The sequence below is a fragment of the Gambusia affinis genome, linkage group LG11 (assembly GCF_019740435.1).
Source record: "Gambusia affinis linkage group LG11, SWU_Gaff_1.0, whole genome shotgun sequence".
Taxonomy (NCBI): domain Eukaryota; kingdom Metazoa; phylum Chordata; class Actinopteri; order Cyprinodontiformes; family Poeciliidae; genus Gambusia; species Gambusia affinis.
Window position 1 is genome coordinate 3,916,638 of NC_057878.1, and position 20,308 is coordinate 3,936,945.

The 20,308-nt window shown below is 40.2% G+C and overlaps 2 protein-coding genes across 5 annotated transcripts in view; both read left to right on the forward strand.

Moving 5' to 3' along the window:
- Positions 1-201: 201 nt before the first annotated feature.
- LOC122839596 (dual specificity protein phosphatase 19-like) lies at positions 202-9,581 on the forward strand. 3 transcript variants are annotated; one of them, XM_044131326.1, is made up of 6 exons: positions 202-427; positions 531-533; positions 3,074-3,314; positions 3,982-4,028; positions 4,965-5,117; positions 9,030-9,575. In XM_044131326.1, exons 3-6 carry the CDS (start codon positions 3,092-3,094, stop codon positions 9,234-9,236), a joined length of 630 nt encoding a protein of 209 aa, XP_043987261.1. In that variant the 5' UTR covers positions 202-427; positions 531-533; positions 3,074-3,091; the 3' UTR covers positions 9,237-9,575. The 3 variants fall into 3 exon arrangements, with proteins under 3 accessions (XP_043987261.1, XP_043987260.1, XP_043987258.1); XM_044131325.1 differs by lacking the exon at positions 531-533 and having other exon boundaries at positions 204-427; XM_044131323.1 differs by having other exon boundaries at positions 206-533; positions 9,030-9,581.
- Positions 9,582-11,564: 1,983 nt separating this feature from the next.
- pde1a (phosphodiesterase 1A, calmodulin-dependent) overlaps positions 11,565-20,308 on the forward strand; it is a 46,789-nt gene continuing 38,045 nt past the window's right edge. The window contains exons 1-2 of one of the 2 annotated variants that reach the window (XM_044131316.1): positions 11,565-11,688; positions 12,267-12,366. In XM_044131316.1, coding sequence (XP_043987251.1) covers positions 11,604-11,688; positions 12,267-12,366 — 185 coding nt within the window. In that variant the 5' untranslated portion in view covers positions 11,565-11,603. Of the gene's footprint in view, positions 11,689-12,266; positions 12,367-17,625; positions 19,258-20,308 lie in introns of those variants that run through there. The other variant, XM_044131315.1, reaches the window with a different exon arrangement.

Below are 20,308 nucleotides of genomic sequence, written 5' to 3' on the forward strand. Positions count from 1 at the left end.
GGCTCCCTCTAGTGGAACATTTGAAACATCTACCAATTGACCACAGTTTCTTTAAATCTAAGCCTGTATTTACTAAAATGTTGTGACGAAAATACTTCAAAATTCTAAGTTCCCTCTTGTTTATTTATTTATTTATTTATTTATTTATTTATTTATTTATTTATTTATTTATTTATTTATTTATTTATTTATTTATTTATTTATTAATTTATTTAAATGAGTAACCCCATTTGGGACCAGATTTTGGTCTTGGTACAGTTTAACAGTATCTGTTACGTGGCTTGGTGGCGGGTCTCATGTTGCTCGGTGACCGCTCCCCTCCAGCAGAGGAGGTCCAGGTGACACGGGGCAGACGGGCAGACGTCACACCTGAAGCTGCTACAACTGGAGTGGACCGACTGCTGGAGAAAATGACGAGAGCAGAAGTGTGAGTCCGTGGTTCTCTCTGTGTCCCGGTTTGACCGGATTACCGTCTGTTTTGTCTCATTAACGCCTTCAAAGCAACAACTAAAGCCGACCGTCCGATAAAGAAGGTAATGGACATTTTTTTTATTCCTGTGTTTGTTATTGTGCTTTAGCATCAACCTGCCAATTTACTAGAAATGGAAATTAGCAACATACTGGCTATAATCTCATGTTTTTACAAGTAGATATTCATTGTCCATTAAAAAAAAAAAGAAACTTAAACAGTTGCCTTGAACTTGGGCAACAAATATTAATGTAAAAATAAAAATCAAACCATTAGGGAACCCCCCCCCCCATACTAAATACTATTCAGTGTATTTTTGTTTATTGACATAACGTTGCACCTTGTGCACAGACAAAATTGCTCAGAAATGTGGATCTAAATCTGAAATCACACGACTGAACAGGCATCTCCCAAAATAATAATAATAATAATAATAATAATAATAATAATAATAATAATAATAATAATAATAATAATAATAATAATAATAAAATTAAAATAATAAGTCAGATTTGGGGATGTAAAATTTTATTAAGGATTAATTTACCATCCAGAATGAGAAGTTTACATTCTGGAGATCTGTCCTTTGGACTGAATGAATATCTCAGCAAAAAGAAAAAAAATGTGTCTGACTTTATTTTAGAATGATAATTAGTGTTAATTAATGTCCATTTGATTCACCTCAAATCAGCAGTGATGACTGATAATCACAGCAAACAAACAGGTAATTTGTTTGTCTCTGGTAACAGACTGACTTCTGTGTCAGACACAGAAGCACATCAAGATAAAAACTAAAAGTCAATGAACATGTTACTTAAATCACATTAAAATTAAAGCATTCTCTATGAATTTTGCCTAAAATAGTTCCTACCTGACTTTATTCAGTCCATCGTTGACCAGCAGCAAAGATTTTCTTTCTTCTTTTCCAACTGGAGACCCAGTGAAACGACAGCAGGACGACTGTGAGACGTTCTGTTTCGCTGATTGTGTTGGACTGCAGCTGTCTGATATGTATTTTTACTGTCTGTATCACTAATGTTTATTGCACAAATGCTCCATGTTGGTGTCTATTTTTCTACATCCTACATAGAAAAGAATGCCTTCATTCTAGAAGCTGGTTTAAAATGAAACTTGATGTCACTGTTCAGATTTAGTTCTGAGCCTTTAACTACGCCTGGGTTCAGGATGTGCTCTGCGCTTTTACGCACTATTGAGTCTTTCTGAGGTTGTGTGTGTTTTTTGTTTTTTACATAAAGCCGAAGGACACACTGGCCTGTCCGCTCTGTGTGTGTAAAGAGTTATGTCAGATAGTCACACACTTACATAGAGTTGTGTCATCGCTGTTCTTACAAATGCTGAAATACTCTGTATTTTAATGATGCAAACACTGAATAAAAGTATCACGAGAAAGGATCCTAGAGGAACTCCACGGGTAATGTTTGCTCGCTCAGATTTACAATGATGATCAGTTCAGTTTGGTGATAAGTACCAAACTGAACATGTAAAGGAGTTCAGTCATAGACAACAACTGCTGCTTACTGGACTAAAGTCTCTCCTTGGTAGTTGTGTTTTTCTCATGTAGTCTTCACTTTGAAAACTTAATGAGCTCTTGACTCACAATTAGCCGTATTTTTGACAGCTTGGGCTTTTGGTGACCAGACTTAAACGAAGCTATTCAGGAAGAAGGTGACGACACCATTAGAGCACCAACACAAAATCGTCTAAACTTACTCCAGCGCTCTAAATAGACGGGCAAATGCACTCTGAAAAATGTAATTACCTTGTGTAATTGGTTCAGTGAATGATGCATAATTAAGTTGATGAAGTGTGGGCAATTATCTTCTCTGGCTTTCCTTCACTACTTTGCGGCGGTCAGACCAGGTAGTTGTTCTACAGCGACTTCATTTTCATTATGTCAGAGAATCGATTTTTTTTCATGGTGATCCTGTGCAATACGTTGATCTTGAAATATTATACCATCATCAATATATGACTTGAAAATGGTCTCAAAACAAGAGCACTGTCATTTACAGCTACAATTTCAGGGACAATTTATTATCCAGCGAAATGTATCATGGCAGATTTGTTGGGATACATCAGTAAATATAGGTTATTCTGCATGACGAAAATATCAATATTGGATATTGATATCGACTCAGTTTTTCACATCAATCAATCAACCAACCAACCAACCCACCCATCAATACAGTTTATTGATGTAAACAAGGCATTTCCAAGAGCTTTACATCATAAAAACACAGAAATGCAAAGTCATAGAACAAACAGTCAACAAGTGAAGCATTACAGTTTGACAAGCGCCATCGTTACGCATCGTATTTCATTGATTATGTTTCAATAGCGACTCTAAACAGCTGGGTTTTTACTCTAGATTTGAAGGAAATCAGTGTTTCGGCTTTTTCTTTAGTTTTCTGGAGGTTTGTTCCAGATTTGTGGTGCACAGAAGCTGGATGCCGCTTCTCCATGTTTGATTCTGGTTGTGGGGATGCAGAGCAGAACCAGATCAACGCATCTCTATTAAACATCGATACGATGACGTGGCAATGCAGTCGAGGCCGTTTCTCACCGACGTTCCCGTCTCCTCAGGTTTGCTCAGGTTTGGCCATGCAGTCGCTGACTCAGGAGATCCAGAGCTTCTCCCGGACCCGCCTGCGGAAGCAGTGCACCCGTGTGACGTCGCTGAGTGGCCGACGCATCATCGAGACCTGGAAGGGTTCGACGATTACCGTGGTGGAAGACCCCGTCCCGCCAGAGAAGATGCTGGGCTACGTCCCAGATACTTCCTGGGACCTGCAGGTCGGCTTCGTGAAGCCCTACCTGCTTCTGGGTGAGAGAGACAAACACTCACTCAGCAAATGTCACGTTACCAAGTTAAGTTTATTTGTGCATCACAAAAGAGCAAGTTCCACTGGTAAATGATTTCACTTTTAATAAGACATTTTTACCATGTTAAAAGTGAAATAATCTACCAGTGGAACTAGTACTTTTTCATGAAAATTAATAAATTATTCACTTCTAACAAGTTGAAAAGTTGCATTAAGTTACTTTTGTCTTACTTCAAGTGTACTAAGATATTTGCGATAGAAACCAGACAAAAGTATTTTGTGTTTTACGAGAGCGTCAGTATATTATTCCTCATTTTTATAACTCATTCTAGATTTTAACATAGTATTTTAGGTTCAGCCGTTGTTTCGGTTTACCTCTACCCTGGTCAGCAGCCGGGTTCACCTCCTTTCCCCGCCTTGGCCTGGATGTCACTCTCGGTCGACTACCACGACCTCCCGGGCCAGGGCAGTCTGTAACACGAGAGCAGAGGTGTTGGTGGACTGGAGGAGACATGACCCCTCAGGACATACATGTGGAAGCTGGGTGAACCTTTGACCTGCATTAAGTTCGGTGTACTGAACGGATCCTGGTTTGGGTCCAACACACGGAAAAGTCTGGAACTACGCGTCTGATTGACTCACTGTGTGTGTTTGTGTGTGTGTGAGCAGGTTCCCAGGATGCTGCACACGACTTCGGCACCTTAAGAAAACACAAGGTGAGCAGATCAGGTCGGCTCACACACACACACACACACGCCCACACGCACACGCACACACACACACACGCACACGACTGCAGCCTGTTATGAACTGGGCATTGGGTAAAAGTTTTGGGTTGGCCATCTTTTTTTTGTCTTCCACATTTGTAGATAAATATTCATATAAATCCCCTTAAACAAGTGAAGCATTTCTACATTTTGTCCCATCGGAACCACAAACTTTGGTGTATTTTAGAGGTAGTTTATGAGACAGAGCAACACAAAGTAGTGCCTGTCTGTAGAAGGGAAGAAAAAAAACAAAGCAAGGTTTTCAACATAGAAATAGGGCAAAGTGTGATGTGAATATTGTCTCCTTCCTAAAACAATAACCTAAGCCTGTTTTTTTGGAAGGTTTTCAGTAAGATGTACTAGCTTGCTTTAAGTGAACAATTCCTTAATATCAATCAAAAAGTACCAGTTCCACTGGCAGATTACTTCACTTATAACAATGTTTTTCTCGTGTTGCATGTAAAATAATCTGCCAGCGGATCTGGTGTTGTCACCTTTCATCAATATGAAGGACAATTTACTTACAACAAGCTTCTACATCTTGCCACAAATTTACTTGTCAGTTAGTTTTGTCTTATTTCAAGACCACTAAAGATATTTGCACTAGAAACAGAACCAGATCTACTTGGTAATATTTAGTTGTTTATTCCACTGTGTGCTTGTTCAATTGCACTTCAGGGTTTAAAAGTATACAGACTCACAGAGGCTTCTTAACGTCGCTGTACCCTGTAAATATCGTTTCCTCAAGAGCCGTTAACCGAAGACAAGCTCAGTGTAGTTACACACTCAGCGTGTTTATATGCAGCCTGAATGCCTCTCATTCAGACCGTCCATCCGTGCGTGCCGCACACTTCGCTCCACCAGTCAGCCGTTCTTCCTCCTCAGGTTTCTCACATCCTGAACGTGGCGTTCGGCGTGGAGAACGCGTTTCCGGACCTGTTCATCTACCGGACCGTCAGCATCCTGGACCACCCCGACGCCGACCTGCTGCAGTACACGCGGGACTGCTGCGACTTCATCCAGCAGGCTCGCAGAGAGGTGAGGTAGCGTCTCCGTCCTCGGGAGATTTCCTCCGCGGAAACGTGTCGGAGTCGCTGCAAATGAATTCTCCCCCCCTGTCAGCTGAACTCAGTTTAATCTGCATTTGCAAAACTGATAACATCACAGAGGCATCGAATGACCAGATGGATTTAAAAGCTGCTGCAACGTAAGGCGAAGCACTTTAGATTGTACTTTCAATCTACAGTGCAAACGAGGAACTTGACCTCAACAAAACAAAACGTCTAATCAGTTAAATAAGTTATATAGATTCTTTTCCATCCCATGGAACATAAAAGTGCTTTGACAGACCAAAATTAAGAACATTTTTGTGTTTTTATTTGGAAAGCATGCTCCTTAGATTTTTCACATTTTGTCACAATACAAGCACAATCTATCAGATTTATGAGATAGAAGGAAAACGAATCACCTTTTGCTGCATTTACAGCTGCAGATCTTTCTGGGGATGTTTCTGCCAGCTTTCCAGAGGCTGAAATCTATGGAGAGAGTGTATAAAACGTCGCTGCTCAAGTCTTGCCACGTTCCACTTTAAAAAAAAAAAGGAAACAAAAACTATTTTTATAAAAAGTTTTCAAATCAGATGAAATTGGTTGCCAGTCGACTCAACTACGTTTGTGCTGGTTTGTACTGTAAAAAACTTTTGTTTGTGCTGCTTTGGCTTTGAAGATATTAATGAAAGTTTAAAGGTCAAAAGGTCAACTTCACCCAGGTAAAGTTTTAACATCAGGATGAAATACGTTTTTTTTTGTGGCTTTGTCAAAATAAGTTTATTTCGCAAAACTGCAATGGAAAGACCTTTTAAAACTTTTTTTGCAATATGTGTGATCAAGAACCTGACCCGTGGCATAAACCAACGAAGAAGACAACAACAGGAAGTAGTGGAAGGACGATGACGCGGAATATTTTTGGCGCGTCACATTCACAAACTCGTTCACATGCGATTTTCTTGTTTAATGCAAAAACCGCAGCGGCGAAATCGCGCCTTTTCGTCATCAGCAGAACGTCGACAAGGTTTTGCTCCTGTTTGTAATGGAAACACGGCTGGAGACATCGGTTTCCTACCACACCAGGCATTTTTGCTAAAAACCTTTGATTTTATCTAAGATCAGAGCGCATTCTGCCTGGTGTTTGCAGTAGTTTAAAAAAGCTTCCTTGTAACTCTTCCAGGAACGGCAGATCTGTGGAGTTCTTCAATAATAACTCATTTCTCCAAAATGTGCTCCTCGGCCTTCATGAAGCCGGTTATCGTCTAACAGTCTGTAACGAACCCCTGAAGCTTCATGCCTTTGGGTATGAACAGTTTTGTGCTGGGACAGACGTCCTGACATCTTTGCCACTTGCTTCCTCTCCTCATTTCCTCTCCTCTTTTTCAGCTCTGAATAATAGATGCTTAGTTTTGTTGATGTTTTATTAAACAGCCTCTAGATCAGATCTCAGTGACATACAAGCTTTTAGCAGCGGAGCCTGGGCCTCACCTTAACATGACACTACACACACACACACACACCCACACACGCACACACACACACACACAGAGTGATTAGGCAGTCATTAGAGGTGTCTGATTACAGGAAGTGTGTGTATGAATTCCTGGTGATGAAATGGTTCTGTGTATGTGTGTGTGTGTGTGTGTGTTTTTGGTAATTCCAGCCCTGATAACCAAACTGATTCATTTACTTTAAAATGCAGGCTCAGATTACCCAGCAGGCCACCTGGTTGATCATGACCAATAGATATTGATGTCGCTATGACAACCACAGACATCTAATTGTTGAAGGACAGGCAGGAAAAGTATAACAGATACGCAAAATGTGCAACTTTTAAATTGCATTTATTGACTTTTTCCCCCCCCCCAGCAGATTTTCAAGCTCATAATTGATATCCAGATGCAACTTGTTGTTTTTATTGTTTTGTAAGAAAAGATCTAGAGATACTGATTTCTTAATTCATTTCTTTTGCATGTATTCCTCACCATTTAACCAGAAGTTTCAACGTTAACTTTTCCTATCAGCTATTTTTCTAAATGTGATGAAGTAAAGAAAACCTTTTTTTTTTTTTTTTTTTTGGAACATTTCATTCGTTTGTCCAGCGCTGTCCCGCTGCCCGGCCTGCCGCTCGCCGGGCGGTGTGAAGCGTTCTTTTGAAGGAACATGCAGGCTGTAATTGAGAAGCTAATGACTTCCTAAAGACACAAACAAACAAGCTGTTTAGTTCGCCTCAAAGAGCCGAAGTCACAGCAGCAGGAGAACAGTGCCAACGTGTGGTCAAATAACGCCACTGCAGCGGATCTTTGAAATCCAGCAGCGTCAGCTTCCATCTGGTTGTTTTCAAAACTGTTAATTTATCCAGGAATGCTGGTCATTGCAGACAATTCCATCTATTTCTAGAAAACAAAACCTTCACTTTTTCCCTAGCTTTTGTTATACAGAAACATTTATTTATGTGGTGCTTAACTTAAGTCCCAACAATAAGAGCAATTGTTTGTCGATTTGTAATCAAGTTGTATAATTTGACACAAACGTTTCTTGTTTTTTTTTTTCCCCAGCCAGAGACAAACTATTAGCTCAATAAAGAACCAAATGATTCCATCAGGAACTAAAACACAGCAGCAGCTTTCCTCCTCATCTTCACTAAGTCATTGTGTAGAATAGCTCAGTTCACACAAAATAACCTTTCAATGATAGCTAAAGTTTTGCATCTCTGGTAAAACCATGAGAACTTTTGTTTCACGTGATTCAAAACGACTGTGAATAAAGTAAATAAGACGGCACTGAAGGGAATCAGGATTTGCATCAATGTTTGGCTTATGTAATTATTAATAACTATGATTAAAATTCCACTTTTCATCAAATTATTAATAAGGTATTAACTAATAGAAAAAAAAATCCCAGTCTCTCGTGAAGGAATGAAATCAACACCATCGGACAGCAGATACAGCAGCGCCACACGGAGAATGATTGATAGCGCTAAGACCCTCCTCCTGGCTCTGATTGGTTGTTGGGAGTAGTGGTTGAAAATCTCGTACCGTGCTGTCACAACGTAGTGACAGTTTCAACTAACGTGTCAAATGTATCTTTCATGAAAGTTACATATCGAAGCTTTGGAGAATAATTTATTAGTAACGGTATAAAAGCAAGTCAATTGTTCATTACAGAGCAACGTGACCCCCAAATGTGAGACTGTTTTGTGTCTTAAGAGAACAATGGGTCATAAATTTGGACAAGCAGCTGAGCCATTAGAACAGGGGTATCAAACTCCAGTCCTCCAGTCACTGTCCTGCAGCTTTTAGGTGTGCCACAGCTACAAAACACTGGAATGAAATGGCTTAATTACCTCCTCGTGTAGATCAGTTCTCCAGAGCCTTGATAACGACCTAATTAATCTATTCAGGTGTGGTGCGGCAGAGGCACATCTAAAACTCCGGCCCTTGAGGACTGAAGTTTGACACCTGTGCATTAGAGCTACAAGGGGACACGGAGTCATGGATGCATGGTTTGGGTTAGTTATTAGAGCTGAACACAGGAAATAAAGTGTTTTTCCCTACTTAAGTGAGTGCCTGTGTTGTGAATCTGCGCCTCCAGTGGCGACCCAAGGGAAAGGCGGGGCTTATTGCAAGCTTGGTGTTATGTAACTTTTGACAGAACCCAAAATGTCACAAAAGTTTGTTAGAGTTGTGACATAACTAATTGGACTGCTGAGAAATGTGATCCGATCGATTTGCTTGAGGAAGGTCCAGTAGTGCCGAGTGCAGAACCTTGAGGCACACCACAAGTCAGTTGTGTTAAAGAGAAATTGCCAGGACCAAATACTTTATAAATTTGAATTAGTGAATTTTTTCTTGGCTATAGGTTTAATCAGTCGTTGGTCTGTTGTGATGTGATTGTGTTCCAGAAAGGCGTTGTGTTGGTCCACTGTAACGCCGGTGTGTCCCGCGCCCCGGCTGTTGTCATCGGCTACCTGATGTCATGTGACGGACAGTCCTTTGAAGACGCGCTCTCGTTGGTGAAGTCTGCCCGGCCGGCCTCCTCTCCCAACCCCGGCTTCCTGGAACAGCTGAGAAACTACAAACCGCCTACAATGAACGGGTCTAGAGACTGAAGGCTGAGTCTGGCGAAGCTTATACAGTCCGACGAGAAATCTGTGATTGTAATAAAACATTGTAAAGAAACTTTAAAACATTTCTTCTGTGTAGAATCGTTTTTAATGGTGCAGGAATATGCTAAAGAGTTTGCAGAAAATGTACCAACCATTAGAGTGAAATTAGGTCTGAGAATAACTGCAATTATCAAAACCTCCTGCTTGATTTCTAATTATTTTCTGTGTTGCATGCCTTTTTGTGAATTTTAAATTTCAAAATGTTCTTCATGAGCTTCTTACCAGCAGTGAGATCTCTCTTTTGTTTTGATGGATTTTTATTTGTCCCATATTAAAGCTACTATCCAGTGATGTATTTCTTTTTTTTTACTAGCAACATCATATCAATAATAAGAAAACAGTTTATGATGAGTAGAAATTAATTGAACTTAATACAGTTCATCCACACAACGTAAAAATTATGACAGATGTATGAATGGACATCTTGAAGGCACATTACAAGATATAAATATAAACTCAGTTCAAGTCAATCAGACAGATTAAAATTTAGCAATATACATTCCAATGTAATCCTTGCCATAATGTTAAACTCCATCTATTATCTCATTTAATACTTTCTATGTTAAAGGTTCAGTATAATCTGTTTTCCAGACATATAATGGCATTAATAGCACAATCAAGTAACCATGTTACCTTCAGTTGTTATTTATATCAAATATGACTTAAAAGAAATTTGACTTTGTACTTCAATGCCTTGAAATTGGGTGTCTGTCTCTTTAAGAAACACTTGCCCTTTCTGAGGCGGAAGTCATCACAACTTCGCTCCTCTATTAACCTTTTAACAACGTTTTCACCAGTATTGTACCGAGTAGTAGCTCTTGTAATGAACTCAACTTTTGCGTTTGCTAATTGTTGTTGGCTAGTCTGAAGGAGCTGAGTGGGGGAGTTGTGGGCTCTGTGAGGTGGAAACTTGGAACCTGCAGCTCAGAAGAGAAGCTCCCACCTCAAAACTCCTAGATCCACCCAGGTGTTTTCCACAGCTGTATGGTTGCCATGGAGATTAATGGGTCTCTCAAACATGCATGAAAGAATCAAGGCAACACTCCAGGTAACGTTTTGATGAGGAATAACATTATAACACAATGTAACACAATGCCCCTTTAAGGAAGTGGATGAGAGGGAGGTGTCAGGCAGCTACTTGCTAGTTGTGGTTCCCAAAATTTCTAACAGACTTTGTCATCAAGTCTGTTGGACTTTTCCTCTGAGTTTACAGAACATAGATGAAAAAGAATACAGCACAGTTCAGACAGACGGGGTCTGAGGTTAGAGGCCTGTGGGCTTGATTGCAAAACTGATGCAAAATGGTAAAAAAAAAAAAAAAAAATGTTGGCATAATTTTCAGTTCATCATTTCCTTAAACTCTAACCCTTCAGAGATGTTATCTTCCGTCTGTAGCCTGATATTACGTCAATCGATTACCTGCGCACCGTACGGTGTTGTATTGTGGTACTGCATGCAGTCGTGGAATCAATAAAAATCATATAATACACTACAGTCAAATTCACTTTGGTGTGAGGTTTGGCCAAATCTGAATTAATGAGATTCGTTTTTACTTTTTCCTCTCTGGTGATGATGAGGATCCCATAAGACGATCCCCCACATCGCCTGTATTTGGCGTCTGAAGCAAGCCAAATAATTAGCTTTGGATCTACGAGGGAAGGAAGTTGAATACAACGGACAAGAAAATAGCAGTGCGTTTTTGTTACCAATGTGCCTAATGTTCCGCTAATGTTGGAAAAAAACACAAATTTGTGATTGTGGTGTTTCCATCACACAAGAAATGCAACAAAAATGTGAAAAGTTTGTTCACACAATAAGTCATTAAAAAACATGTTGTGCTGTCAAGCTCCAACTACTTCTGCCATCGTGGTTTGTACCAGTGGCAACAGTCAGTTGTCGATCTCGTGACTTGTGTTGTGAGAAAAGTGACTTCGTTGCAGTTTGTGAACCAAACCGATTTCGATATGGCCAAATTGGTTCGGCCATATTGCCAAACCGATACGATTGGCCAAACTTTTTAATCGAAAAACGGGAGTTTTTTCAAAATTGCCGTGTTTCCATTGAGTTAATTTATTTTCTTTATTGCAAGTTGCGCAGTCTTATGGTTAACAGGTTATGCCTTTGAAACAGGTCTGGGTGATGCGCACACAAACAAACACATCCTCATTCAGTGTTTGGAGAGAGAGACAGAGCGAGTGAGAGGGAGCGAGCGAGAGAGGGGCAAACACAAAGCTACTCTAAGTAGCATGTGGACAGCAGCAGAAGGACCATGTCTTTTTTGATCTGCTTGTTTGGAGCCTCCAGCTGACGATGGGCTCCATCTGCTCGGGTCTGGACAGCAACATGGCGGTGACTGTGGTACCCCGCAAGGAACACCCGGGTCAGACCGTGGAAGGTAAGAATGAAACGAAAAGGGAAAACCCAGACCTACTTAATTAGTTGGTAACTTTATGTGGGGAAACTATTTTTATAAAACAATTCTTTGTGGATATCATCATCAAGAATGATTAGGATCTAATTTGGATTTTTTTTCTAGTATTTTCTTTTTATTTAGAATTTTTAATTGACATAATAACCAACTTAAGTTTAATTTATATTTATTGATGTAAAAATCGCTTCAAAATGAATCAACTTTTCCCTCACCTCTGCTCATGTCGCTCTCCTTGTTTCCTGAAAAGCCTTTCGGCAAACTAATACCTGAATGTATTAGTCAAACACACAGGCAGACGCTGCTCCTGTCGCCCACATGATCGTCTTTAATAGTCTCTTCAGTTTTGTCCCCGTTTCTGAAGAGCCAATGAACAATCGACGCGCGGTTGACCAATCAGAAAGCAGCTGCTGCCACGAGCGCCTGTTTATAGTCACAAGTACTGTTTATTGGGCGTATTATGAAGGCAGTTTTGTTAGCATAGAAAATTTTGATAGCAGTGCTCCACTTTTTTTCAAAGTATTTGTTTTTGTTCTACAAATCAGGTGACTCTTTGCAGCCAATGAAACATGGAGGCCTGGTGGCGAAACCAACCAGGAATAGACTCAGTTTTGAGAGGTCTGGCGTGAGGAACTGCAAGCTGCGGTAAGAATAGTCTTAAATGCGCTGAACATTCTCAGAAATGTTGGAAATATTCAATTATCAAAGTAGATACTTTGTGTTTGAGCCCATGTACGGATTTATTAATTTTTATATATTATATGCTGTCAATTTGAGCATGACATTTTTAATGTATATTTTTAATCCAGCTATGTCTTTCGATACATATTAAAAAACCATGGTGTATTAGAGCCATCATAGAAAGAAAAAAGGAGTAATTTTTTGTCAAAAACTTTTAAATTAATCTCTCAAATTTTAATGAAAAAAAAGGAAATCTCTGTGTTTGAAAAGTAAAAAAAAAATGCTGGAAATTTTTACTTTTAATCCAAAAAATTTGTTTAAAAAACAAGTAAATTTCTGTATTTGAAAAGTTGCACATTTTCAACTTTTGGATATTTTCTGAGGTGAAAATATTTGAATTTTGAAACTCCTTCTTTTTTGGCAGAAATTTAATCCTCTTTTTTATATATAAAAAAGAGGATTAAAGGTTTGATACACAAAGTAGTCGTTACATCGTTTTGGTTTGTTGAGGCCAATTTCACAGTGTCAGAAACGCCTACGATACAGTTAAATTTTTTAAGTCATTTTTGATAATATACGGCATGTTCATAACAACTCAAGGTAACATAATTACTTGATTGCACTATAAAATGGAAATTACATCATGCCCCCTGACCCATTTGTTCAGTTTATAGCGTATTTTAATGTAGTTGAAGTTATTTGTGTGAAGACAAAAGGCATAGGAAAAGCACTGGCGCTTAATGAATTTAGTGTTTGTATAAAATGCCAGAAAATGTTGTTTTGAAAAATTGTTTCTCCCACACTGAGAGCTGTCACTTACTTACAGCAGAAAGACACTTGGAAGAAGTTGGCAAATGATGTAATCATCTGCATAATTATCCATTTGCATTGTAAGAGTTGGTGTCTGTGAAAGTGGATTAAAAAACACTCAGTGTTATGAATATTTTTTTGCTTTTAGGGTTTGGGTTGGTTGTTTTTGGTATTTAACGCTATAATTGTAAAATAACTCATAGTAAAACATAACTGTTTATTAAATGCTTGTACTCATTCTACATTAACAGTCTAGGAGGATCAAAAAGAAATTTCTGAAAGAAGTTTCAGAAAGAGATGAAGAAGTGACTTATGCTTATTTTACTGCACACGAAAGACGAGCTGAACTAATAACCTCTACTAGATACAGCAGGCTGAGATTATTTGAATATTTTATAATATCAAAGCTCTCACTGAGACAATTAATAAATTATAACTAAGGAGGAAGTTTGAAAAAAAAAAAAGTACTCAAATGGGATGATCCAGACTGGATTAAAACCAGTGACCTGTGGACGCATTAATGATAAAAGCTCCCAACCCATCACTCCAAAATCCCATCAAAACTCAGCTTCAGTGTGATTATTTGCACATGGAAGCTGGATGCGTCGCGCATGGGTCGAGATCTCTGGACGTCTTCACTCCACAAAGCTCTGAATCAACTTTGTCTGTGATTTGAAATACAGACGTCTCAAAGCTATAAGCCAGTCGGTGCTATGGGTCGGGCCTTCCCTGCTGTCAGGACGCTACTGGGCGTCGTAAAGATGTGCGCTCTTACTGGGTATTTTATTTGGGCAGCTCTGAGTTTTTGTCGCATCCCCAAAAGAATGGCTATAAAGAGACAAATACAGCAACTCCACAACAGGTACGTTGGCATGACTGTATGTCAGGAATGCAACTGTTAATATATATTTTAAAAAAATGATTCGAGAAATAGGCTGGACTCACTCACTGGACATTTTGTTAGTTGTACCTTTCTAGTGCCAGTTTGGATGCTCTTCACAACGCAGGTTGTTATGAAGGGACAGACATGGTGAGCAACAATACTTTGGCAAGTTGTGGCATGTAATGTTCAGTAAGAGCTGAAGGGTCTGGGGTGTGTCAAGAAAATATCCCCTGTATCACTGCACTACCTCCAGCAGCCTGAACCATTAATATTGTGGAGCCATGCTGTTATGTTGCAGCTGAACTCAAGACTCATTGAATCCGGCGATGTTGTTTCAGTCTTTTTATTGACCATTTTTAGTGAATTTGTGTGACTTGTGCCCTGAGTTTCCTGTTCTCCGTCTACTTCAACGTTCAATCTGCTGTGCATTCGGAGATCGTGTTCCCCATACCTTGGTTGTAACAAGCGGTTATCTGAGCTGTTGTCCGCCGTCCTATCATGTCAAACCAGCTTGACCATCGTCCTCTGACTAAAGGACAACAGATCCAATAGATCATATACAAAAACAATGTCCTGGAAAACGTGACTAAAGCACATATCACTTTGGTTTTGAGCACAATCCCTCTATCTTTTCAAAGGAATGCTGTTTGGAAACTAATGTCGGGTTAGCTACATGGGTAAACGTGTCTGTTGGCTTAAAAAAGTCGGTAACACTTTATTTGAAGGGGTGTGCGTACGACTGGTATGACACATCCATAAAGGAGTCTTCATGAATGTTTATGAAGTGTCATTCACTAAATAATAACACTATTAATGCAAGGCTGACACTTTAAATGGACTTTTAATGCAATTTTTTAAAGGCAAGGTGACACAATTACCCTTCGGATGAAGTACGGAAGAGACTTTTTAGTCCTTCTTTTGTCCAGTTTACATCCTCTCTAGTTTGCTAAAACACATTTTTGGAACCAGCTGGCAGGGAATAAGCAATTTTTGTCCTGCCAATTTATGTTTAATTATTTTCTAGATGGAGTTTAATAAGAATTTTCATTAATATCCTCATTTCCTTCATTGGAAGATTTTGATTTCAAAGGGAAATAATTAATGATCCCTTGCAGCAAAGCGAACTGGAAAAGTAATTTAAATCCACACCTTTTCCTGGGCTGGCCCTTATTAAAGTCAGCTCCTATAAGTCTGAAGACAGAGATCCCAAAAGATGCGTTGGTGTCCGTCCCAAACACAGGAGTTTACGTGTCTTGGTGTCTCAAGCGACAGTAAAAGAGGTTGGTGGACAGAGAAGGGCTTCGTCTGGAGAAATGCCAGCTGCTGTCTGAGAGGAGAGCCAGAAAGGAAAGCTCTTGATTTATTGCTTCATTATGTTAAAATCCTCACCTTGGTCATAAGATATGAATCATGGCCAAAAGAACAAAGTCCTGGATGCAAATAAAACAATACAATTACTTTTGTGAAAATGTAGAGGATCATTTCCAGGCGGGCCTCAAATGAGATCAAATGAATTTCTTAATCAGTTTACAGACAAGAGAAAACTTCATCTGCAGTTCACACAAACAAGCTAAAACTGATCTGGTCTAGATTAAAATTCGTTGGATTGGTCCTTTTAAATATTTTTACTGTGAGACAATGTTCTGCCGGGCCCCTCTGAATATTAATGGATTCATTTAATTAACAAAATCACAGTACCGCCTCCAGTAATTTGATTTTTAATCCTCATCAGAGGTCATCTGTTGTAGCGTGACCTCTTGCAGGATATAAAACAGGATTGCTACTCCATGAACCAAATCGTCCATCAGTGTCAAGGTTAATGAAAAGAGCTGGAAAAAATGGCATCAATAATAATAATAATAATAATAATAATTATTATTATTATGTAACATGACCATTTCATTCTAAAATGACATTGAATTTCAATTATAAAATTCATTTTAGTTATTTTTTAAGACATCAAATTTGAATGAATATGAGTTACAACAACATTTAATTTCCTTTTGGGATCAGTAAAGTATTTCTGAATTTCAATTTGAAATAGCCTTCCTTGAATTGTACTATTATTGCACACACTATTAGTAATTATTTGCAAGAAACTTTGCATAGGACCTTTCACCTCAGTCCTCTTTGAGTGAGCTTAAATCTGTCATGTTGGCTTTTAGTTGGACCTAAAAACACCTGTAGCCAAGGGATTAAGAGCTTTAAAGGGGTGATATTATGTATTTTGCAGGTACATAGTTCCATTTTGCAGCACAGTCAAGTAACTATTTTGCCGTTTGTTGTAAAAAAAATACTATATGCATCAAATATGACTCAAAAGAACTTTGACATCAATATTTAATGCCTTGAAATTGGGCCTCTGTCTCTTTGCAAACTCCAGGTCTTTCTGAAACTCCGCATTCAGGAACAACATGGCTCCCCTATTAGCCCTTTAACAATGTTTTTCTTGTGCTACACTGAGAAGTAGCTCCTATAATGAGCTCAGAAGTTGAACAGGTCGACTGGGTGATTGCTAATTGCTGCTGGCTAGTCTGAAGGAGCTGAGTGGATCTGTTGCATCCCACCAAACATTTTATACAACTGAATGGTTGCCATGGGAGACTGAAGGGTTTCTTAAACATGCATGAAAAGAATATAGGCAACCCAGTAGGTATGGTTTTGAAGAGGGAATAACATTATAACATGGTGTTAAGCCGAAAGAAGAATTATTTTACACAGTACTGCAGAAAGGATCACAAAACAAACAAATGAAAACCTAAACACAAACGTCTGTGAGCACTTTTTGTTTGCAAATGTAAAATAGCAAATACAGCGAGACAATTTTGTCAGGCATTCTTCAAATAACTGATGAGAATAGTTTTTTTTCTGTTGCATGTTTCCACTGGTAATTTGACAATTTGTTGTTGTGATGAATGTCTGTCTTGAAATGAGTTGTACATCGGGTCTCTCCATCCGATCTGACTGAGCTTGAGAAGCAAAGAAGACTTGGAAATGTTCTTCAGGTGACAGAAGGCCGACTTTGTGACTGTCTATATGTGACTCTGAAGGTTCAGGTCTAAGTCCATCACTACACCCAGATTTCGGACCTGATCGCTGATTCCAGATTGCTTCGCTTTAGGTCCAAAGATAATAACTTCAGTTTTTTTGTAAGTCATAGCTTCTGGCAAAATTTCCACTGATCTCATAAAGCAATATTCTTAAACTCTGGTCTTCAGGGACCGCTGCCCGACATGTTTTAGGTGTTTCCCTTCTGTCAAGCACCCGCCTTGAATAAATGGGTGACTAAGAGGCTCAACTCGATGGCATGCAGAGGAGGTCATGCAATCAGCTGCTCTGGAATAGAGACACCCCTAAAACATGTAGGGTAGCAAAGAATAGGAACCAAACAACTGTAGCTGTGTTTCCAATAACCATAGAGTTGCGAAAATTGAAAATACAAAAATAACTTTGCTTAATAGAAAACTGCTAGTTTTGAAAAAAGAAAAACAAAAAAAACAAGCACCTTTTTCACCAAAAAGTTTTTGCCGTGGTTTTTCGGCCGTATCTAAATAGATGAATTTTGCAAAACTACAATGCTGAAATTTTTGCATCACAACAGTCACATGATCAACAGCTGATTACTACTGTTGAAAACAACAAAGACAATGACAGGAAGTGGCAGGAGGAGGATGGTTTGTTTTGAATAATGTGCAGCTGGCACCATCAAAGTTCTCACAGCATCGCACAGGTCATAAAAACTTTCATTCAATTTCTTACATGATGGAAACACCTCAAATGTGAAATTGTGGTTGTTGTTTTTTTTTTTACATTGACAGAATACAGACAAATATTTGCGCTCCTTTGTATTGGAAACACAGCTACTGTTATAAAGCAAATAACAAGGTAGATATATATTTTTCCCAGTCTGGGTTTTGCATGGTGCCTCTACAACAGATTTCTATTTTATCTCTATTTCTGTGTTGACCAGTGGAGCCTCTTGAGGGCGCTAATAGCTCTATTCACTATACAATTGTTCCATTTAACTGAGAATGTGTGACTGTGATTTTCAGGAACATTACATCATTGTTGTCTAAAGCCCTACACACACACACACACGCATGCACACGCACACACACCCACACACAAACGCTGCATCTCTGGCAGCAGGTCTGAGGGCAGGGCAGACTGGGATGTTTCGTTTTGCACCTTTAGCGTAAAGTTCTGCTCTTCTGAATCCGGGAGGTGGGGAGAGATGTGGAGGAGGAGGAAGAGGAGAAAGAGGCTGGTCTGTCGGCTGCAGGATTCCATCACTCTTGGCAACCGTTGTTGAGTTTCCACGGAAACACTAAGCAATGTTCCCTGCTTTCTCTTTTGTCCTCCTTCATCACTCTCTGCTCTCTCTCTCGCTCTCTCTCCCTCCCTCTCTCCGTCCCGTCTTTATCGCTGGTCGACCTCCCCCTTGCGTTGCCACGGCGATGCTCGGAGTCCGCCGCAGTGTTGGAGCGCAGAGTTGAACTGATCGCCTTCCTTTTGCTGTTTGTTCTTTCCTCTTTAAAGAAAAAAAAATTGTTTGTTTATTTTGCAACCTCTCACCCAACCTCCCCACCGGGCAAAGGGCAACCGTTTGGACCGTCTTGCAGAGTGACATCAGAGGAAGTTGGACGAAGTTGGAAAAACTCTTGTACTCTTCTTCTTCTTTTTCAATCTGCGTTGATGTGTTCTCCACTCCGGCGCTCTGAGACGCCTTTGCGGGGACCAAACTCCACTCTGTGAACACTTCTGGAGAAAAAGACAAAAAAAACAAAAACCTCACAGAGAGAGATGAGTGATGAGGCGGAGGAGGCGCAGCTCCCTGTGGGGGTGACGGAAACTGAGGAGGAGCAACAGGAGGGTGGACTTTTCCAGGAGTTGTTGGAGGAACAAGAGGAGCGGGAAGAGGTGGAGGAGGTGAAGATGTCACTCATGGAGGAGATGCAGCAGGAGGTGCAGCCATGCGAGGTCGAGGAGGAGCAGCTGCAGGAGGAAGAGGAGGAGGAGGAGGTGCAGGGTGAGGAGATGCTACAGGCTGAGCAACAGCAGCTGCAGGAAGACGAGGGGAAGCACACCGAGGAGGTGCAAGACTTTGTTGACACTCTGGAGCAGAACCACAACAACCAGGTCCTGATCCGACTCAGAGGAATGTGAGTAAACGCGTTCATCTGACTGACGATGATTATGATGATGATGTCAGCTTGGTGCTGAAGGCTGAAGATGGTGAGGTGCAGCCACCGGGACGCCATCAGTGTGGTCTCCTGGTTGCCGTGGTGATGTTGGCATGAAGCGAGGATGGACGAGGGTTTGGGGTGAGGGGAGGGGGCGAATTAGAGAAAATTAGAGTGGACTGGTGGGCGTGCAACATCCTGGAGAGGGGAAGAGAGAGAGGAAGCGTGTGTGTATGTGTGTTTCAGCTGAGGTCTGCGTGGCAGATTTATTTATTTATTTATTTTTTGTCCACCGACGTGCATTCTTTGCGTCGCAGCACGGACTCGCACATCTGCCTGGGTCTGAGGCTACAGCAAAAGATTTTGGAGAGACTAGAGAAAAAAAGAAAATAGTAAAAACAGCCTTGTTTTTCCTTTCCTTGGGTTCTCTATTGTTGCCATGGCAACGGCAGAGCGTTGCGATGCAGCAAAGTCTCTGCAAAGATCGACAGATCAGCACCAAGACTGAAGGGAGAGATATGCAAATGAAGGCAGGACACCAGATACAGAATGTTTGAGTCTTTTCCTGCTGCTACAGGAAAATGAAACTCGTTAACTTGCTGTTTATAGCTGAACACATGGCGACTCCGTGTCGAGGTGTCACAGGTTTTATGGAATTTCTGGGGTTTGTCGTGCAATCCCTGGGGTGTGCACCTCCAGCCTTCGTTCAGTAGCTCCATTGCATCCTTTCCAACTTTTGTAAATCCCTACTAATCATCATTCTGCACCCATGTGCTTGAACTCCTGCATTTTAAAGTGGAATAAACAGCAGCCTCGTCTTGTAGAAACAACCAACAAGCAGAAGATCAAATGCCTCAGTAGGTTTTAGTGACTTTGTCGTTAAATTGGACCTGGGAAGTTGCCCATGTGCAATATATCCAAAAGTATACTCATTTGTCTTCACACACATAAACATCCCATTCTTGGTCCATTGGGTGTAATGTGATACCACTCTACGACAGCCTCTAATCTTCTGGGAAGACTTTTCAGG

What these genes read in the sequence shown, in the direction of transcription:
- LOC122839596 (XM_044131326.1), top strand. Translation starts at nt 3,092, where the DNA reads ATGCAGTCGCTGACTCAGGAGATCCAGAGCTTCTCCCGGACCCGCCTG. An exon ending in GAAGCCCTACCTGCTTCTGG is followed by an intron (nt 3,315 to 3,981) that starts GTGAGAGAGACA and finishes GTGTGTGAGCAG; the next exon opens with GTTCCCAGGATGCTGCACAC. An exon ending in TCCAGCAGGCTCGCAGAGAG is followed by an intron (nt 5,118 to 9,029) that starts GTGAGGTAGCGT and finishes ATTGTGTTCCAG; the next exon opens with AAAGGCGTTGTGTTGGTCCA.